Source organism: Pseudonaja textilis, chromosome 5 (assembly GCF_049901715.1).
Source record: "Pseudonaja textilis isolate UNSWEBS1 chromosome 5, rPseTex1.2, whole genome shotgun sequence".
Classification (NCBI taxonomy): Eukaryota; Metazoa; Chordata; class Lepidosauria; order Squamata; family Elapidae; genus Pseudonaja; species Pseudonaja textilis.
The window spans coordinates 43,082,488-43,102,314 of NC_141994.1; the positions used below are offsets into that span (position 1 = coordinate 43,082,488).

General features: G+C 35.5%; 1 protein-coding gene across 18 annotated transcripts in view; it reads right to left on the minus strand.

The window, feature by feature from the left end:
* Nucleotides 1-19,827, minus strand: part of ANKS1B (ankyrin repeat and sterile alpha motif domain containing 1B) — a 286,179-nt gene that overhangs the window by 151,297 nt on the left and 115,055 nt on the right. For 16 of the 18 annotated variants that reach the window (XR_015743859.1, XM_087934636.1, XM_087934639.1 and 13 more), the window contains exon 15: nucleotides 17,213-17,319. Coding sequence is in view for 17 of the 18 variants with exons in the window: in XM_087934636.1 (XP_087790762.1) it covers nucleotides 17,213-17,319 (107 nt within the window). In the remaining variant the exon portion in view is untranslated. Of the gene's footprint in view, nucleotides 1-17,212; nucleotides 17,804-19,827 lie in introns of those variants that run through there. The other 2 variants (XM_087934646.1, XM_087934647.1) reach the window with 2 other exon arrangements.

Below are 19,827 nucleotides of genomic sequence, written 5' to 3' on the forward strand. Positions count from 1 at the left end.
AAGAAATACTTATTTTTTCAAATAACTTCAACTAGGTGATAGATTGGGATACATTTAAAGCATTTGTTTATAGTAAAATACTTCTGCCTCATAGAAGAAAAAGACTTGTGAATCACAATCAAAACATTAAAAGTGAATGCCACAGAACAGACTCATAAAGTATATCATGCTCTTAAGATTTACCCAAATGTAGTTAGACCATACAGAATATTTCTTAAAATTAATGTTAGAAATGAACAGGGAGGAAAATGGGAAACACTGTTGGCTTCTTGACTGAAAGAATTATTAGAAGTATCATTTTAAGATGTTTGTGACACCTATTATAATTAAATACTTTATTTGGCCAAGTGTGATTAGACATACAAGGAATTTGTCTCCAGTACAGAAGCATTCAGTTTACATGCAAGCAACAAGGAAAATAATAATAATACTAGTTAAAAGGGGGAAGATGATAAGAAAAATAAAAGAATAATACTACAGCTATACTATATATGTTAATTTACATAGACATTAGACAGAACTATGAAAATGTTCAGCAAAGTGATGGCACGAGGGGAAAAAAGCTGTCCCCATGTCTGCTTGTTTTGGCACGTGTTGCCCTACAAGACCATCCTGAGGGGAGGAATTGAAACAGTTTATACACACATTCCAGTAGAAAAATGTTCCCTAAGAATAAGCCCCAGCACAAGTCCAAAAGCTCAAAAGACTAAATCTTTGGTTTCAATGACTGACTCATATTGGACCATCATGTCAAATATTTTAACTTTCAACTTCCAAACATTAGAGACGTTCAAAAGTTGTGACATGCCTTGGGGGAATGTAAAGTTATTTTGGTTACTTTAATATAATTTAGATGTGCTTGGTAAGTAACTACATAAATAAATAAAATTTTTAACATTTTGTTTGTTTTATTCCTGTAACATTATCCAGGACATAAAGGACATCACCTTCATTCGTGAAACAATTTATGTCCAGATGTGAATATCCGCAGATAACTTCTCAGCCCTCCTCCTGACCCACACAATATACAGGTCTTCTATGAAAGGCAAGTGGGTTGCAATTATTTTTTCTGCAGTCTTAACTATCTGCTGGAATCCGTACCTATCCTGTTTGGTTGCTGCACCAAACCAGACAGTTATAAAAGTACAAATAACAGACTCAATAATTCCTAAGTAATTAATAATTAATTGAACAATTAATTTAAACAATTAAATTAATTTTTATTGTTATTGTTATAAAAATTATATTCTAAAAATGTAGATATAGCTGGAGGTAAACAGTTAGAAAAATGTTTTCCAATAATCTGAGATATTCATTCATGGGAGATATCTGCACGCATAACTTCACAGGAAATCTATAATTTTACTGATACGATGGAATTGGAAAAACCTGAACCAGGCAGAATAACAACAGAACAATATTGAAAATTTCAGGAGAAAGTAGATCCTATACTCCTGAGATATTTCAGACATCTTATGAAAATAAAGTGCTATCATATTACTGTAATTTTGAAGGCCAGTAATGATTTACTTGGTGCACAAATTATTTTCTAATATTATTTTAAAAGTTGATGCTAAAATTTTACAGATACTTTTGCAGGATTCCAGAAGGTTATCTCCAAATTTCAGAAAAATGCCTGATTGATATATTATTATTATTTAAATTTCTATGCCACCCAATGCACAACAACCCTGGCAGTTAACAAATGATTTAAAACATGACAATAAAAAACAAGACACAAAAATGTATAGAGTTGACAGAATGACAAACTGGATGGAATCAAAAGCAAACAACCTATGTTAAAAGAAGTTTCCAGTTATCCTCTCCAAAGGCCTGGAGAAAGAACCAGGTCTTCAGGCCCTTCTAAACACCACCAGGGTGGAGGAGATGATCAAATCTTGAAATCTCATTCCATAGGACAGGTACTGCAAAAAAGAAAGTGTACTTCATAGGTCCAATAGATGGCTTTGCTTAATTGGAGGAAGCCAGAGTGTGCCAACCTTGCATCAGCCGGATCTCCAGCATGGGTTTTCCCTTTGATGCATGCTTGCTATTGGCTGCCATAGTAACAGGGGGGGGGCATGGCATCTGGGTTTGGGAAGTGAGCTGGTGAGGTGAAGGCCCATGTGAACTAAAAGGGAGGTTTGCTCTCAAGAATTACTGCACTGCTGAGTGGAGTTATTTACACCCAGTCAAGGTCTACTGTCCTAGAATTCCAGATAGATGAAAATACCTGAAGATGTGCTTCACATGACATTATGGGAGATGTGGATTGGACATTCAGTCTGGGTCCCTGAGGGGAAGGATTTAGGGTAACTTTCAACCTGTAACTTTTGAATCAGATCTTGCTTTGCTTTTGCCCCTATCATTTCAAATTCAGTAAAAGTACCTCTTCTCTACTACAATGGAGTTGGGGGTTTTCTTTCTTGGGTTTTGAATGGAGGCAGACCTAACACTCTGACAGAATGGATTGGCCAGGCAGATATGATGGGAAACAAGCAGGGCCTATGTTGGGCTTTATAGGCAGCCTGAACTGCATCCAGAAACAAATTGACCATCAGTGCAACTTGGAAAGCAGAATTGTTACATAGGGATATTGAGGCATGCTCATCTTTGTTAATGCTGCTGCATTCTACACAAGCTGAAGCTTCCAGATGGTCTTCAAGAACAGGCCCATCGAGAATCCATTTCTATATTCAAGCCATGAGGTCACTCAAAGCATGAGTGACTCTCTGAAAGATCCCCAATCTAGGAAAGAGCACAAATGGCACATCACACTCAATGAATAGAAGCTTTGAATTCAGGAAGATCCCCAAGTTGCATGTCTCCCTTGAATAGGAAAGCGCCCATCCAAATTGAATATATGCAAATTATTACTGTTTTATGCAAATTATATTTGAGTGTGTGTTTTTTATGTTTATTTAACATTTTACTCAAATTTGTAGAAATTGTATGTAATGGTAAATATTACATGTACACAATTAACTGGAATAAGTAAAATTTTCTGTCAATTGCTAAGAAGATTTCTAAAGGTGGAGATAGTGGGAGTGATTTATTGTCCAGAAATTCTTAATTACCTGGATATTATTACCTCCAAGAAAATATTTGGTTTAGCTGATAGGAACATTTCAGAATCTATTATCCACATGAAAGAGGATATTAAGGGAAGAATAAGAATGTCTTTAAACCCGTGGAGAAGAATTAATGCCATGAAACTTAATCTGGCATCATGACTTTGATAGCAAAATCAGTTAAATGTTTTAAACAGATTGATAAGTTAATGGTTAACATTTTATGGAAGAGATAAATACCCATGATTTCTCTATTACAGTTATGCTTATCATATTTTGAGACTGGATTTAATTTTCCTGATTTTAAACATTTTTATTATACTTACTTTTAAGTTCAGTTATGTTTTGGAATAGAAACAATATTGAACATTTACTATTGTGGGTTCAGCTCGAGAGTTGTTACTCAGTATCCTTACAACCTTTCAATTGTTGGGCACTAATTATAGTAAGAAATTGGTTACTTTTATAGCATGATTAAACATATTTGGGTCTTATTGGGCAGAAAATTTAGATTTTATTTTTCTTCTCAGAATAAAATTACATTTTGGAGTAACTTTTGTTAGAAAATAGCTGGTAATACATTTTTCTATAAATCATGGGGTCATAATGTAATCATTATCCTCAATCTGCTATTAAATGATACTTTAAAACTTTTGAAATTCTACAACAGGAAAGTATTTTATCTAGAACTAAAATACCTTAATTTTAAAAAGATTTATTATCCATATTGTTTGGCTCTGTTGCCTTTCTAATCTCAGAAACACTGGCTGTTTTAGGAGTGCTGGACATGCCTTTTATGGAATTTAAACCAACAGTCATAATAAAAAAAATCATATAAAAAAATCAAAAATAAAATTTGAAAAGAGCAAGCTATTTGGAATAGTAAATGGGAATATCCTACATTATCAAGGCAACGACTGCAGGCTTTAAAGAACAGATATATTTCTTATAGCTTAAAAATTTGGTTAAGTTCATAAAAATCAATGTTTTTACAGTCTGTTGGATCCTTAAAATCTGTAATATTTCTGACTAGGAAGAACTTTGGATGTGTTTTGCATGGAATGTGGCAAAAAAAAAGATTATGATAATTTACATATTCATGCTACCTCAGGAGTAACCCCATATCTGTACCTTTGACCCATATTTAGAAAAAGAGGTAAATTATCTACTTCAGTGTTTTGCTTTGTGATTTTGATTCTTTAGTTTAATGTTGGCTTCTTTTGTCACATCCGGGGAGTGGGGTGTCCTTCTTCTTTTTTTAAAAGTATTTTAATTTTAACTTTTTATTTTATTTTTTCTTTCATCTTTTTTAATTAGGCTAAAGTAAATCATATAGTTTTATTGGTACTTTTATATATTTGAAGTTATTCAAGTTATTCAAATTCATTAGTAAAAATAAGTGTTAGTTGTAATCAGGGGTGGGATTCAAATTTTTTAACAACTGGTTCTGTGAGCGTGGCTTAGTTGGTAGGTGTGGCTTGGTGGTCATGTGACTGGCTGGATGTGGCCAACTCAACATCACTCACATCAAGGCACACATCTCCTCGCCTACCCTCTCATGACTGTGGGGATGCTGCAACAGTCATAAGTGTGAAAAATGGTCATAAGTCACTTTTTTCAGTGCCATTGTAACTTTGAACGGTCACTCCACACAAGCAAAGTACCAGCAAAGGAGGGGAAAAAAATTCCAGAGAGGTTCCAGAGACAGGAAGTCTAGTCCTGCCAAGAATGTAATAAGGGTTAAGAGAGAGGCAGTGTCTGTTAGCAACACCAGAATGTTTCCTTTCTGCCTTCCTTACAGGATTAGGCCAGTAACAACGGGTTCTCCGAACTGCTTAGAATGTTAACAACCAGTTCTAGAGGTGTGAATTGGTAGAATCCCACTACTGGAACGGATGTATATGAATAAGTTTTACAAGCAAACATTTGTTTACAAGAAGAAAAAAAGGGAATATTTAATATATATGTGTAAGCATATCACTTAAAAAACTGAAATTAGCGCTTCCCTCAAATAAACAGGAAGTTGTTGGAAAATGGAGGAAGAAAATATTTATTTAATGTACAAAAGTCACCTGAGATGAGTTGCTATCAAAATCAAATAAATAAGAACCCAGTTTTTTTACAGCAACCATTCCATATCAGATTACACTACAAATCAAGGCACATCACCAATAAATGCTACTGATTACAGAATATTGTAAATCATAAAAAACAATAAAAATAAACTATTTAGCATTCATAATTTTAAACATGAGACAATCAAATTAAAAGCCATAAAACAAATTTCTAAAAGAAAAAGATTTAAACTTTCTAGTTTTTTCATAAAGCAAAGCAGCAAGACAGCAATCCATACTTCTAGTTGTTCTTACTCTAGCTGATTTCTAGTCAACTTGTTATCCTAATGAATTCCAACTATTTCGCTTTGATACATATGATAGATCTTTAAGGTGATTGCAATAATTCAGGGAAAGCTTCTTCTTCAAGAAAAAGCTTAAAGCAATTTAGGAATTTATATTTAAAGCAAGAATTTTGAAATCTATGGTACCCAGTGTACCAAGATATGATAGAACAGAAGTCATATGCTTCTTCCAGGAGACATCTAACAGAAGCCTGATGAAATTTCCAAGTTTCCTTCAGGAGGATCCCCATTTGCAACACATAAGAGGCTCTTTAGGAAGTAGCAAGTGCATAAATGACAATGGTTAAATCAGACTTTCTAGGAATGTATTTACTAAGATATTTTATACATGGAAAAAGACACTCTTCACTACCATACTGACCTGAGCATTCAGTCCAAAAGTTTAATGGATCACAAACTAAACATGAACCGATGGTGTGATGCAGCTAAAAGAAAAAGCATCCCCCGGCTATATTTACAGATGTATAGCATCAGGATGAAGATAAGTCTCAATATTCTATTATACATTGATCAGACTGCACATGGAATATTGCCTCCAGTTATGGGCACTGGGTAGCAATACCACAGTACAACAATAATACAATAAACTATAATACAGTGAAACAAGCATGTTATACCCAGGGGTGGGATTCAATCGGTGTTACTACCGGTTTGGTTATTACATTTTGCATGCGCGTACCAGTTTGGCTATTATGCACTACACGCATGTGCAATTCACTGAAAGCCGTGCTGCCTGGACAGCTGATAAGCGCTGCGTATGGGTGCGCAGTTTGAAAATACGCCTTTTTTCCTCCTGCTTTTTCAACCTCAACTGCTTTGTGTGGCACAGCTGAGATTGAAAAAGCAGGAAATAAAGGTCAGGTAACAGACCAGGCAGGCAGGCGGGAAAAACAGCAGCAGACACAGAACCGGTTCTGTGTCTGCTGCTCTTCAGAGCTAGCGGTTCTATAGAGCCGGGCAGAACCAGTAGCATCCCACCCCTGGTTATACCCAAGTATATGTATAACAATTACACACTATAACAGCTTATAACTACAGCACTACCACAGTTTGCTCTGAAAGGTAAGAAATGGAGCAGCCTAGTAACAGGTGAAGAAAAGCAGGAGAAAAAAAGATTCCCCAATGCCCATGTGGATGCTTCTCTGGCCATTCTTTAGGAGGTTATGATCCTATTGTATTCCAGGCTAGACCATAATTCTTAATCAGAATTCCTCCCACAATGCAACACAGCAATCCTAATATATACATATTTGGAATACAGCAAAATTTTGGTCTGACCATCACTCCCAAACAATTTCTTACATGATTTGCCCAACTCCTGCCTTGTAAATTCTCACCCTGGTTTCTGGTTATTATTTTGCAGTGTCTCCACTGGTTTTAGGGCAGATATATCGATCACTGAATCCCATGCTCCTGTACTATCCTGAAAGGCATTTTACATAGTCAAGTGACAAAACTGTTTAAATTGTATCCTCTCTTTAAGGCACAGTTACCATAGCAACCTCTTTGTAGAGTGGCAAAGCTTCTGAATTACAAAATTGAAGAGGAACTTTAAGACGGATTTTGATCAGAGACAAAGTGGAGAGTTATTCATCCTGCCTTAACTGAATTAAGAATTCTCAAAATTGCTCTATTATCCCAAGCTGGAAAACAATTATTCAAATATACATGCAGAAAATTTGTCCAGTATGCTTTTTCTACTATTTAAAAAACTGAAATACTGTTTGAAATTCTGGTCATGTCACTTCAGAAAAGAATATCTTTATACTAAAGATGCAGAAAAGAAGAGAGAAATGTTTTTTGCAATGCTAGAATCTGGTCCATTAAATAAAATTAGCATTATATTAATTAATTATCTATAGAATCTAATGCATAATAATATCTTAGCTGTTGGATTTGATAGTTGGGTTAGTTGATCCATGTTAGATAGTTAAATTAATAGTTATTCTGTTAAATTAAAGGCACGCCTATATTTAAATACAAATATAGGGGTTCCTTTAAATTTAAATACAAAGCCCATGAGTTCTTGTTAGTAGAATGAAAGTTGTGATTTTTCCAAGAGTCAAATGATTGGTTGCCTATGGGATGAAAGGGTCTCAATTTATTCCAATTTCCAAATTGGTGTCTCCCAGATTTCTATAAATTAATCAAATTTGTTGATGTGTGTTATTGATTGTCCACATTATATAAGGTGTTCCCAATATAATTTAATTAAAGAGCTACCTAGATATATTAAGTTGACAAAAATAAAAATTACTAGGGTAATCACCTTACTTTATCCATTTTAATTTTTCTAGTCTTTAGATTTTTATTTTATTTTTGCAAAACTTGGTATTTGACGTAACTATGACCTGAATGATAGAGAATCTCCATAGATAGAAATCAAAGTTGTGTTCTAAACTGGAATCATTGTTTTCTTTACCAGTCATAAAAATTTAACTGTTTAAGAAGTACTTATACTTCATCATGTATTAATAAAACCATATCTCAATGTTTTCAACATAACCATACAGTGCTTTGCTTAACAGAGATGATATATGAATTGTTGTCTTACTTCTTGTTCTCTTATTTTCTTACTTTTACAGTCTCTGGTCAAATATCTAGAATGTTCTGTAACTGAAGCGGAATAATATCTATTTCAACAAAAAATTGCTACATCTAACAGCAAATGCAAGCTGAAACATTGCTTGCGTATTGTTTGTTAAAATCCATCCTTTTATAATGTTATGTTTCAATTTACAATTCATAAAGTATATCAAAAAATGTACATGTAAAATACTGTAATAGAACAATAGAGATAAAATATGAATATATTATGAAAAAGCTAACCCTAGGTAGTCTGGAAAATGTTAACCAAGTTCAGACTTGTTTAGTTGTTGACATCAGATCAGCAGGAAATCCCAGAACTATAAATTAGACTGGGAAGTTAAAAAATTAAAAGGAAAACCCTGGAGGAAGTATTGGCAGTTGCATATTGTACTGTTGCCAAGAAAATCACATAGGTATAGTCACCAATACTTCAGCTCAATTGAAAAGAAACTGTATCTTTTTGCAAACAAAATTGTGTGCATTGGGACAATGTGTTCAACTATCAACCTTAACAGTAGCTCTGTCTATGGAAAAGAATGGAAGAAAATGGAAAAGAAAGCAGGGAAAGTCTCTGTGACACATTTCCTAGTTTGTAGTTTTGGGGCAGAATAACTTTTATCTCCGTAATAAAATGCCCCTTCAGTAGGAATGATCATGTATGTTTTTCTTCATGCCTCTTGAGGGTATCACAGTACGTTTTTTTTTTGTCCAATACAGGAATATGGATATGGAAACTTTTGGATCACTCAAGCCATGGTCTTCCTGCTCCTATTCTTTGTACTAGGGCAGTGATGGCTAACCTTTTCGGCGTTGCATGCCAAAAGTGCACGTGCGTGCACACACACACGTACCTGCACCCATAATGCAATGCGCGCACAATACCACCCACCCCCTGTGTATGCACATGAAACCCATGCGCACCACGCCTCTGTGCATGTGCACAACTCCGTTCCCATGCGTGCCCCACCCCATGCACATATGCGCGCATTTCCCCATGCACCATGGCCCCTGCGCATGCACAGCAGATACCCAACAATCAGCTGACTGGTGGAAGGCACGTGCGCATATGTAGTGGATCAGTTTCAGGTGACAACTCATGTGCTGTCAAAAGTGGCTCTGCATGCCACTTCCGGCATGCATGCCATAGGTTCGTCATCATGGTACTAGGATTAGATTTGATTAGCAACTGCATTTCTCTCTCTCTCTCTCTCTCTCTCTCACACACACACACACACACACACACACACACATATATATATGTTTTCTTATGTTTTCGCAGGTATTTATATGTATGGTATTCAGCTTTGTTCAGGTATTTTCCCACATCATTATGGTCATGCTTTTAAAGTTGTAGCGACATTTCGGCAGAATTTCATCTGCCATCATCAGGCTCATGTATTGGGTTCAACAAGGACAAACCCAATACACGAGCCTGATGGTGGCAGATGAGATTCTGCTGAAACGTCGCTACAACTTTAAAAGCACAACTATAAAGACATGGGAAAATACCAGAACAAAGCTGAATACCATACATATATGTATATGTATATGTATGCGTGTATGCATGTATGCGTGTATGTGTATGTGTGTGTGTGTATGTATATGTGTATATATATATATATATATATATTTTTCTATGCTCGTTTTATGTAGACATGCTATTTTGTGTGATTTTATATATAAGTTAGTGTGTGTGTGTGTGTGTGTGTGTGTGTGTGTTATTCAGCTTTGTTCGGGTATTTTCCTACGTCATTATAGTTGTGCTTTTAAAGTTGTAGCAACATTTCGGCAGAATCCCATCCGCCATCATCAGGCTTCTGCACTGTGTTCGTCTGTGAGTCAGACTTTTACAGTTGTTTCAGTTTTAAATTTGGGGCTAGCCTACTGCTGTGCCAGAATGGTTTTTTCTTCATCCTGATTGGTTGGGAGTCTTGGTCTGTGTTTATTGGTCTTGGAGTTTGCTGTGTTCTGCTTGATTGGTGTTTCTAATATCTTCTGTCTGTTTTGTGGCTTTTTTTGTGTGTCTTGATTGGCTGGCAACATTGTGTTCCTGTATTGGAGGCTTTTAGTGCAGCTTGGCTCCAAGTAAATGGACAGCTATCATTTGTTAGGAAGCTAGGTTTCATCTGGGTGCCTGGTTGGGGTGTGTTTGAGCTGGAGGTATCAGGGAGAATCTGTGCCCAGGTGTTTGCCTGGCTAGTGGTGTGGAGATTTGTTTGTTTGTGAGTGCAGGCTTCCAAATAATTGACAGTCTGGTGAAATCATCTCTTCTATTCATGCTTTCAGGTCTTTTTTTCAATCTCTATGGCTTCTCTAATAATTCTGTGGCTGGGGTTTTCTATAGTGGCTAGGGTTTTGGTGCCATTGAAGTTGATGCTATGACCTGTGGCTTTCATGTGTTGGACTAATGAGGAAGTGTGTTCCAGCTTTTTTACTGCATTTTTGTGTTCATCCAGGCGGGTACTTATTCTTCTATTGATCTGTCCAATGTATGTGGCTGGGCATGATGTACAGGGGACTTCATATATGCCTTGGTTTTCCACGTCAATTTTATCTTAGTGGTTTCTAAGGATGGCTGCTATTTTTCTATCTGTTTTGAAGGCAGTCTTGATGTGATGCCTGTCTAGTATCTTATGGATTTTGTCTGTAGTACCCCTTATGTAGGGCAGGACAGCTGTTCCATAGGTCTGTTCATCTTCTAGGTCTCCATTATGTCTCAGTGTGTTTTTGTGGATCAAGCCGGTGATTTTGCTTTTGTGGAAGCCGTTAGCTGTCAGTACTTTAGTCAGGATGCATAGTTCAGTCTTTATGTGTGTCTTGTCTGCCAGGCGTTTGGTTCTAGCAATTAGTGTTTTGGCCACGGAGTTTATCTGTGCTGGGTGGTGGTGGGATTGGGCGTTGAGGTGGTGGTTGGTGTGTGTTTTCTTCTGGTATATGGTGTGTCCTAGTGTGCCATCGTTTTTTTTGTAGATTAGTACATCTAGGAATGGTAGTTGTTTGTTTGTTTCTGTTTCCATGGTGAACTTGATTTTGGGGTGTGTGCTGTTCAGGTGTGTTAGGAAATTGTTTAGTTTTTTTTTTCCATGGGGCCAAATCACAAATGTGTCATCGATGTATCTTAACCATAGATGGGTTTTGTGGGTGGCATTAGCCAGGGCTCTGGATTCGAATTCTTCCATGAACAGGTTTGCAATGACGGATGACAAAAAAAAAAAAAACAGCTGCAAGCTCATATTACTCCAAGAAGCACAAAGCCGAAGACACAAGCCTGAAGATGACGAATGAGATTTCGTTGAAACATCGCCAAAATACTTCCAATTTTATGCGGGAGAAAACCCGAATAACCAAAGATCCACATACAAATACCTGCGAAAACCTCAGAAAACAAATATATATATATATATATCTTCTTATGTTTTCGCGGGTATTTATATGTATGGTATTTAGGTTTCTTCGGGTATTTTCCCACGTCTTAATATTTGTGCTTTTATTATAGCAACGTTTCGGCAGAATCTCATCTGCCATCATCAGGTTTGTGTAAAGAACCCAATACACAAGCCTGAGGATGGCAGATGAGATTCTGCCAAAACGTCGCTATAATAAAAGCACAAATATTAAGATGTGGGAAAATACCCGAAGAAATCTAAATACATACATACACACACACACACACATATATATATCTTATTCCATTCCAGAGGTGGTATTCAGCAGGTTCTGACCAGTTCTGGAGAACCAGTAGCAGAAATTTGAATAGTTCAGAGAACCGGCAAATACCACCTCTGACTGGAGATTTTACAGTATCCTTCCCCTGCCACACCCATCAAGTCACGCCCACAGAACCGATAGTAAAAAAAATTGAATCCAACCACTGGTCCATTCCCATAATGATCTTTTGCAATACAAAAGAAAAGCTAATCCTTTTGGGGAGAATGCAATTATGAACACAAGGAAGGAAGAAAATTGGATTAAACAATATGTGCGTACGCCAAATTTTTATGCTCTTGATGGTCTATTTCTAGCAAAGTAAGAACATATATTCCCTTTCTGAAATAACTTTGGCTTTTTGTTCCTGAATCTAGCTCCTTTTTAAAAAGACAATAAAAAGACATGTGGCACATTAAAATTCTAATGTATTCTTAGACTACTACAGCAATAACGGAACCATTTCATTGGATGCTTGAACATCCCTAGAGTGAACTTTTAGATGAGGAATTGGGTTTCCTTTAAACTTAATTCTTCACATGATTGCCTGGAAAGGATGAAAGAATAGAACTATAAAGGTTCTTATATTCCCTTCTAATATAATATTGAATGCTTTATATTCAAAAAAGTCTTTTGATTTAAATAAGATCAAGGAAATGTAGTTCAACTAGGAGGGAATTTTGCCTAAGAATTGTGAGGTTATGTAAGTGTACCTATTATATGAATTATAAGATTAGGTTCTAGACATTTTAAGGGGAAACTATTTCTGAAGGAAACAATGCACCATATCTTGTATATTAAATAAATGTTGGTCATATATCTGTTGCTTATTTATTCATTTATTTACACCGACCACAGTTATGAGAGTTGAAGATTTATAATAATTATGAACATATTTGAATAAAACATCCATAATGGGAACTAATATATATATTTAAAATAAACATCCTAAAATCAATATTTGTCTGGTTTTATGTTCACCAAAGATTTTCCAACCAGTTTTCAGAAAGTCTAGAACAGTAAGGTCCAACCTAATTTCTATCAGGAAATCATTCAATAAAATACTACAAGCTTCCATTCAATCCTGAAAAAGATTACCTACAAGAACAAATAACACTCATGCCTCGACTGAATGCTAATTAATGGTCCAGATAAACTACTTACTTTAGCTTACTCCATAGTTGCCCTAAACTGCAGTCTTATTAATCTTCTCCCCAAAAGGAAAGGTTAGAGAAAATAGCATATGTAAGACTGTCAGGGTCTCGGGATGGCTTGTAAAGAAGGGGTCACAAATTCCTTTCAAATCTGCAGGTATCACCCTATTCCAAACTGAGGCATTAAAAATAAACCTGGAGCCAGATTATCATGCCCCCTGACACCCTGAAGAAACACAAAGAGCATGGATCCAAGTCGTAAGTAGCTGAAGAAATACCAGAGAAGAAGAAACCACAGGCAAAAACAAATTTTTGGTAACATGATAAAATGTTGTCCTAGTCATAACACTGAATACCACTCATAAATCAAGAATTTGGCAACCAGCTAAGAGTTCTGTTTGATGCCTTCTCCCCCACAAATGATTGAAACTTCTAAAGAAAACTGACGGTATTGGCATCTTGGCTACAAAATAATACAGAAATGATTGTGCTTCTTTATACCACAGTGATAACCTGAAATGTGCTTGCACTCATAGTCTTCCTTGCTTTCTAGACATTGTTTCTGCCACTTCATCTCCTGAGGCTCTCCAATAAATCAATAACCCATCTAGGATTGGCATACAGAGAGATCCCCACATAGGGGATCTGACAGTAGCAATCAAAGGAACCATTCCAAAGAACATCGGGAACCATGAGACATCTGGGGCAGATCATTCTAACTGGTATACATGTCCTGTGGCACTCATGGGTCTAACTTATCAGGATCAGAAAGTGATCTCAATCATAGCAAGAATGCTTTCCAGATCACAATGCAATTGCTTCAAAGCCAATTGCATAAAATCCATTGTATGTTGCCTACATGTGGCAGGCCCATGATTAAATGGGCTTGTTTTTAAGTACTGTCTAGATTTTGATGCAAAGTTGTTATCCATATATATAAAGATGCCCCTCTTACACTTCCTGAGTTCAAATATTATTCTAGGCAGATATCTTATACTACTTTGTTTGAATGTCTATAAAAGCCACAGTGTAATGTGATGACCTGGGGCGTGGCACAAAAGCAGCAAAGTCACAAAAATAGGTAAAGTCCCTTTAATACCTCCAACTTGGCTCCCAATGTCCAGTTATCCTCGGCTGGAGATCAAACTCTTCCAAAAACAGTTTACAAAGGGAAGAAATGCTGTCCAAACCCAAAGTACAGATAAATTAGAAATTAAAAAAAAAACACAAACCATGCTGAAATAATTAACACAACAGGCCAGGATAATAAATTGCAGACTTCCGAAAGATAATGAAGCACACAGATGGGAGGATGCCAAAACCCAGATAAGCCTCAACAAAGATAACACACACTTTGCTTCCAGCAAGGTGCTGTGTGCAAACGCCCTTCTTATATCTTATTCTCCCAGCTGCAACTAATGAAAGGGATCAGGGCCTTTTTCTCTCCCGTAAACCACATTGCTCCCTTCTCCGTTCCTCCCTGCATGCCCTAGGATGAAGAGGGGGTGGCCCTGGGTCTTCCTGTGAATGCCCAGCCGGACTGTGCCCTTCCCCCATTTCTTCCACAGCCACTGGAGCCACACTCCCATTCCCTGTCAGCTGCTCAATCTCCCCCTCAGAATCAGACTCCAACAAGGGCATGACAGTGTATTAGATTTTAACAATGAAAAAACAATCATGCCAATTCACTTATTTTGTATTATGAAAATATGAGGTGTTTTGATTGCCAGAATATATTTTAGTATTCAGATAAATAAATGTATTTAAATTTTATTAAATATTACATTATTAAATTGTTGCTATCATCTGTGTACTATTCAATATACTTCAACTTTATATTAAAATGTTATTTTAAAAGCCCCGGGAGTCTTGCTTCTGCCATATGACAAACTTGCTGCAGAAACTACACTGGCTAACTATATGTTTCACGTGCAAGTCATGAGATTCTGGTTATTACCTCTAAAACCATATATATTACTCAGGGCCTGGACACCACCCAACCCATAATTTTATCCACCCAACCCCCCAAAGCAGAGAATCTCCAGCTATTGCAAAGTGTGACAGAAGAGTGGTGGTGGGGAGGGCAAGACTGAATACTTTCTGTCAGAGGTCTCCTCTTCTAGCGGAGCTTCTTCCTGAGGCAAGGGTAGTTCTAGCAAAACAATACAGTAATACTAATTTTAAACAGACATGAGGTTGTGTTGCTTAGGTAACAGGAAAACAAATAAGCACAGAATGTATTTCTAAGAAAACAACAGCTGAAATCCATATTTAAAGATAACATAAATATTAAAATGATATTGCTTGATTGGTATAACATTAGAATGGTCATATCAATAAATACTGTAACTGGTTTAATACCCATTGATGAGAGCAATCTGAATAAATAAATGAATAGTGCAGTTTCAGTGACGTCTATTCAGAATTAAGTCTCTTATTCAATGGTGTTGGAGGACACAGAATTGTAGCCTTAATAGGCAATCTTATACAGGTTTACTCGGCACTAAATCAGATTTAACATAGACTTGATTTTCATTTAAAAAACTGTAGTGAATGGAAGTTAGTTAATGCCAAAAAGCTATATTTACTATGGTCAAGCTGATCTTTGTTACTTATATAGCTCCTCTTAGGAGTGTGTGGGCATACATGTGTAAAATTCCTTAAGATTTAATATTCCATTTTTCAGTATGACAACATAAAGGAATTAACTGTTTATAACTAAAAAAGGTATAAATAATTTAATATCAGTTGATAGAAAGTGAAGGATATTGCTTTGTCTTTCAATAAAAGTATAACTGCTAAAATATACATTTAACTTTAGTCAGTTGTGATTTTCAATTTATTAATAATGTAAGATTCCACCTGTATCTCTTCTAATAAATCATAAATGTGCTATTCATCATGAATCTGGTTATAATACAAAGATTTGGAAACAACTTAAGCTCATATACATTCTGAATAACTTTTGACATCTAATGCTTCTTTATTAAATATGTTACATAAATGGGCAATCTCTACAGATATGTAACTGAAAGACTCTCACCCTAAGCCCATTCATGACTTTCCATGGAGTCCAATCAATCATTATTCTAGATTAACAACAGTGTTTATATTCTCATATAAACTGTATTTTATGTATCCTCAAGTACATATTAGTAATTTTACCACATGGATACTTGTCTACTTAAGAACTAGATCCCATTAGAACTTTGAATGCTGCACCGTGATGTTTATTTCCATATATATTAATTGAATTCAATTTTCATGGTTATGGGAGCTTGAATAAAAGGTACAACACCCTAATCCAGGTAGTGCTACCATTTGATTTGAATAGGGTTAATCTGCTTTAAATGTTAAAATTTTTTACTCAGCAAAACAGAAACAGTAATATAATAAAAAGGTCTCATTTAACCATTTTTAAAAGATAATATTGTGAACATTTCTACACATATAACTACAATTCAATGTCTAATAATATACCGAAGCTTTCTATGTATACAATACAACAATACTGCAGAAAAATTGGAAGACAGTGAAATCTATTCTAAGCAACAGATGTGGTACTATTACATCTGTATTGGGTTCAGAGAGAGAGAGAGAGAATTGTAAAAAAAACTATTTTGCAATATTTGTTTAAAAAATTAAGTATTCTTACTTTTATTTATGGGTTTAGGTGAAAATTTTGAAAGTGTTTTTTTAGATAACCAACCTTATCTTTTTCTCATATTTATGTTTATAGGAAACTCATGGGTTTGAAATATATATATTACATACAAAAGGTACCTGTCATGTTCATGTCTGTTAACTCTTTCACCGTAAAATAGTTTTAGGTTAATATTTAAAGGAACAGCCATTTATTTCCAAACATTGGGAAAATTGCTAATTTGAAAGCTCAAAATTCAGCACTTCTTTGTTAGAACATGCAGAATTCAAGCTGGAATTATGAAAAAAAAATCTTAATAAATAGCAAACCTTTGTAATAATATTTGATCTGTTTCCTGTAGTGATGTTTATTGTTATCACTGTAAGGATTATTATTTTTGCCAAAGAATAGACCAGAAGAACTATTCCTTCATTTTCATGTAAAAATGCTTGGAAATTACCTATTGTATGAAGCAAAGAGAATGACTCTTGCTCATACAGATACAGATAGAATTTTGTAAAATGTATATTTTAAACACTGCAGATCATAAAACAGACTCTGTTCTATACAGATTCTTGAAAAGCAAAGACTCACCTACCACCATAAGCTATAAGCAGAAAAGAACACTTACCATAAACTGTACATTGTCAAATCCATTGGCCAGCAAGTGGTTTTCATACTGAGGTAGCCCAATATTTTCCAACCATTGTCCCACAGTCTGGACAGGGCATCTGGGTGCTGAAAGAGTTTGAGAAGGGAGGCGTTTAAGCAATGAATATCCATCCACAGGATAATAGCGATGGTCCTGGGCTGAGAGGTGGCATTGCCACATTGTGTTCCGGGCAAAATTGGTATCAAAGGAACCTGCCAGCTTGTCCAATTAATGCTTCCAGTAAATTCCAAAGTCAGAAGTAGCACATAGTTTCCGGGGCACACTATAGAGTAAGAACTGCTCCTAACTGAACATTTCTGCATTAATCTGTACTACAGACCAGTACGTCATACAGTGGGGGGGAAACATATCAAGCTGTCAGCTAAGCTGTTTTCCGTTATATGTGATTGTTGAAATACTCCACAATGAGAAATGATCTGCTAGCAGCAAGGAATCTTTCATGACGTGCTCCCACACTCATCAGTATGCAGCTCTATGCTCCTTGCTCCCCCTTGCTTGCCTGCCCTTATTACCCAGCCTAGGCTCTACCTCACATTTTCAATAATAGCTATCAGAAAAGGCAAGAACGTTTTTGTCTGCAAGCTCTAAGCTTGCTGCTGCTGCAGTTTCCACCTACACACCCATCCAAGCATCAACCCTGAATGATGGGAGCAGTCAAAACAAATGCAGAAAATAGCGGGTCATCAGAGAAAAGCTAACATGCTAAAATCTGAATAGAACCTTTGTCTGTTATGCATTAGAGAGATTTACTTGTTGTAAATTGTTCCTGTTTCAAAGGAGATCAGGCATTGCAAAGCATGAACTGAGGTCTGTGTCACAGTTTGCTATTTGCTTTTTTTTAAATGCTGCACTGAGGTTTGCTCTGCTCACAATATACCCTAAACCGTTGTTCTTATTATTAGCCTGTTTTTCATCCAGTTATGAAAAACTGGTTGTATTTTTTCCTTAAAATTGAAAATAATCTAAATTGTAGAACATCTTTAACATTTCAAATAATTATTTCTTCATCTCTCTGATTTTTCAGCTACAGTGCACCAGAATACCATCTGTTAAAATTCAACCATTCATGTTTTGGAGGAAGAGAGATGCACATGCACGCACATGCACACACACAAACACACACACACTTTCTTCTTAAAACAGGAATTGAACCATGACTGAATGGATGCCATCGGAATATTATAATTTAAAAAAAATAACATTTAACATTTCTAAATTTACCCGACATGTTTGGTAATCCAGAAAGAAAAGTACAAAAAGGTATTTCAAATACAATCCTAAATATATATAAGCGAAATTATTTTTCTTTAAAAAGACCCATCCATTAGTAGATAAATATGCTTTTCTTTGTTCAGAGTATTTTTAATCAGTTCAAGCATGTTATACGGCAGGCACACACTGCAAATCAATATACACAATCCCTCAGCCAAAATCTGTACACTGATTACATATGTAAAAATTAGAAATACAAGAAATGCTACTAAGAATGAAAGATACTTCTGTATATCATATTCAAATCTTGCAATCTTGCTAGTATGAAACCTATTGATGTCTCATCGAAGCATTATAAAATGGGCAAATGCTGGCTGGCTTATTCTTATACAGATGAAAGAAAGAATGACTCTGTGGAAAGATCTTAGGGAATCAAAGTGAAAGATGACATTCGGCAAAACATGGGCACATTTATTCAAACAAGTTTAGTAAACTAAGTAAAATTTACTTTCCAGTAATAAACTGGTCCTATGAAAAGCGAAATGCATATAAAATCACTGATACTGAAGGCTTAATTCTGCACAAGACTGCAGGTTTTATTAAGGACTGCAGTTCTCACCATCAAAGTTACATTTAATGTACATCATAATATCTACATTCAATCAGAATTGTCAACTTGCAATTAATTTTTTTTTAAAAGGAGTTCATAAGGACGCTAGTATTTTGGTAGACTTCAGATTACAGTTCTTTTTTATTATTATTCTATGCTTGGGCATCAACCCACCTATAACTAAAATACAAAATAGCCCTTTTTTCCTGAAATGATATATAAAGGAAATTACAAGTTGTAAACTGTCAAAATTGGATGCAAATTCATATCCCTTCAGTGGCAAAACAAATTAATATTTGACAGTTTTCTATCAAAAGCAATAAAAAACAATTATGATTAATCAATAAATCTGAGGAATCAGGTAACCCAACTTCGCAAGATACAAATTTTTAAAAACAACTAATTCAAACATCTTAGTGTTCTTCAGGGAGAATACAGAGGACCCCCTGACATTTCATGTAATATACACAGTTGAACATGCGTGTAATAATGCACAGCTGAACTTGTGAATTACCAAAACAACCAAAATGACACAAAAGAATGGTGGATTGTGTTGATTTGATGGGAGAAGTGCAATAGAGAAATATATTCTGGCATTTCCAAATTGAAAACAGAGGAGAATAATATAAAATCTCTGAAATGATGATTTGTTAAACTACATAGGATTATTTCAGATACTATTTCTATGAAGTCTTTCAATGATATTTAAAATGTGATTTACAGAAACTATTAAAACAGTTATGTATTATAT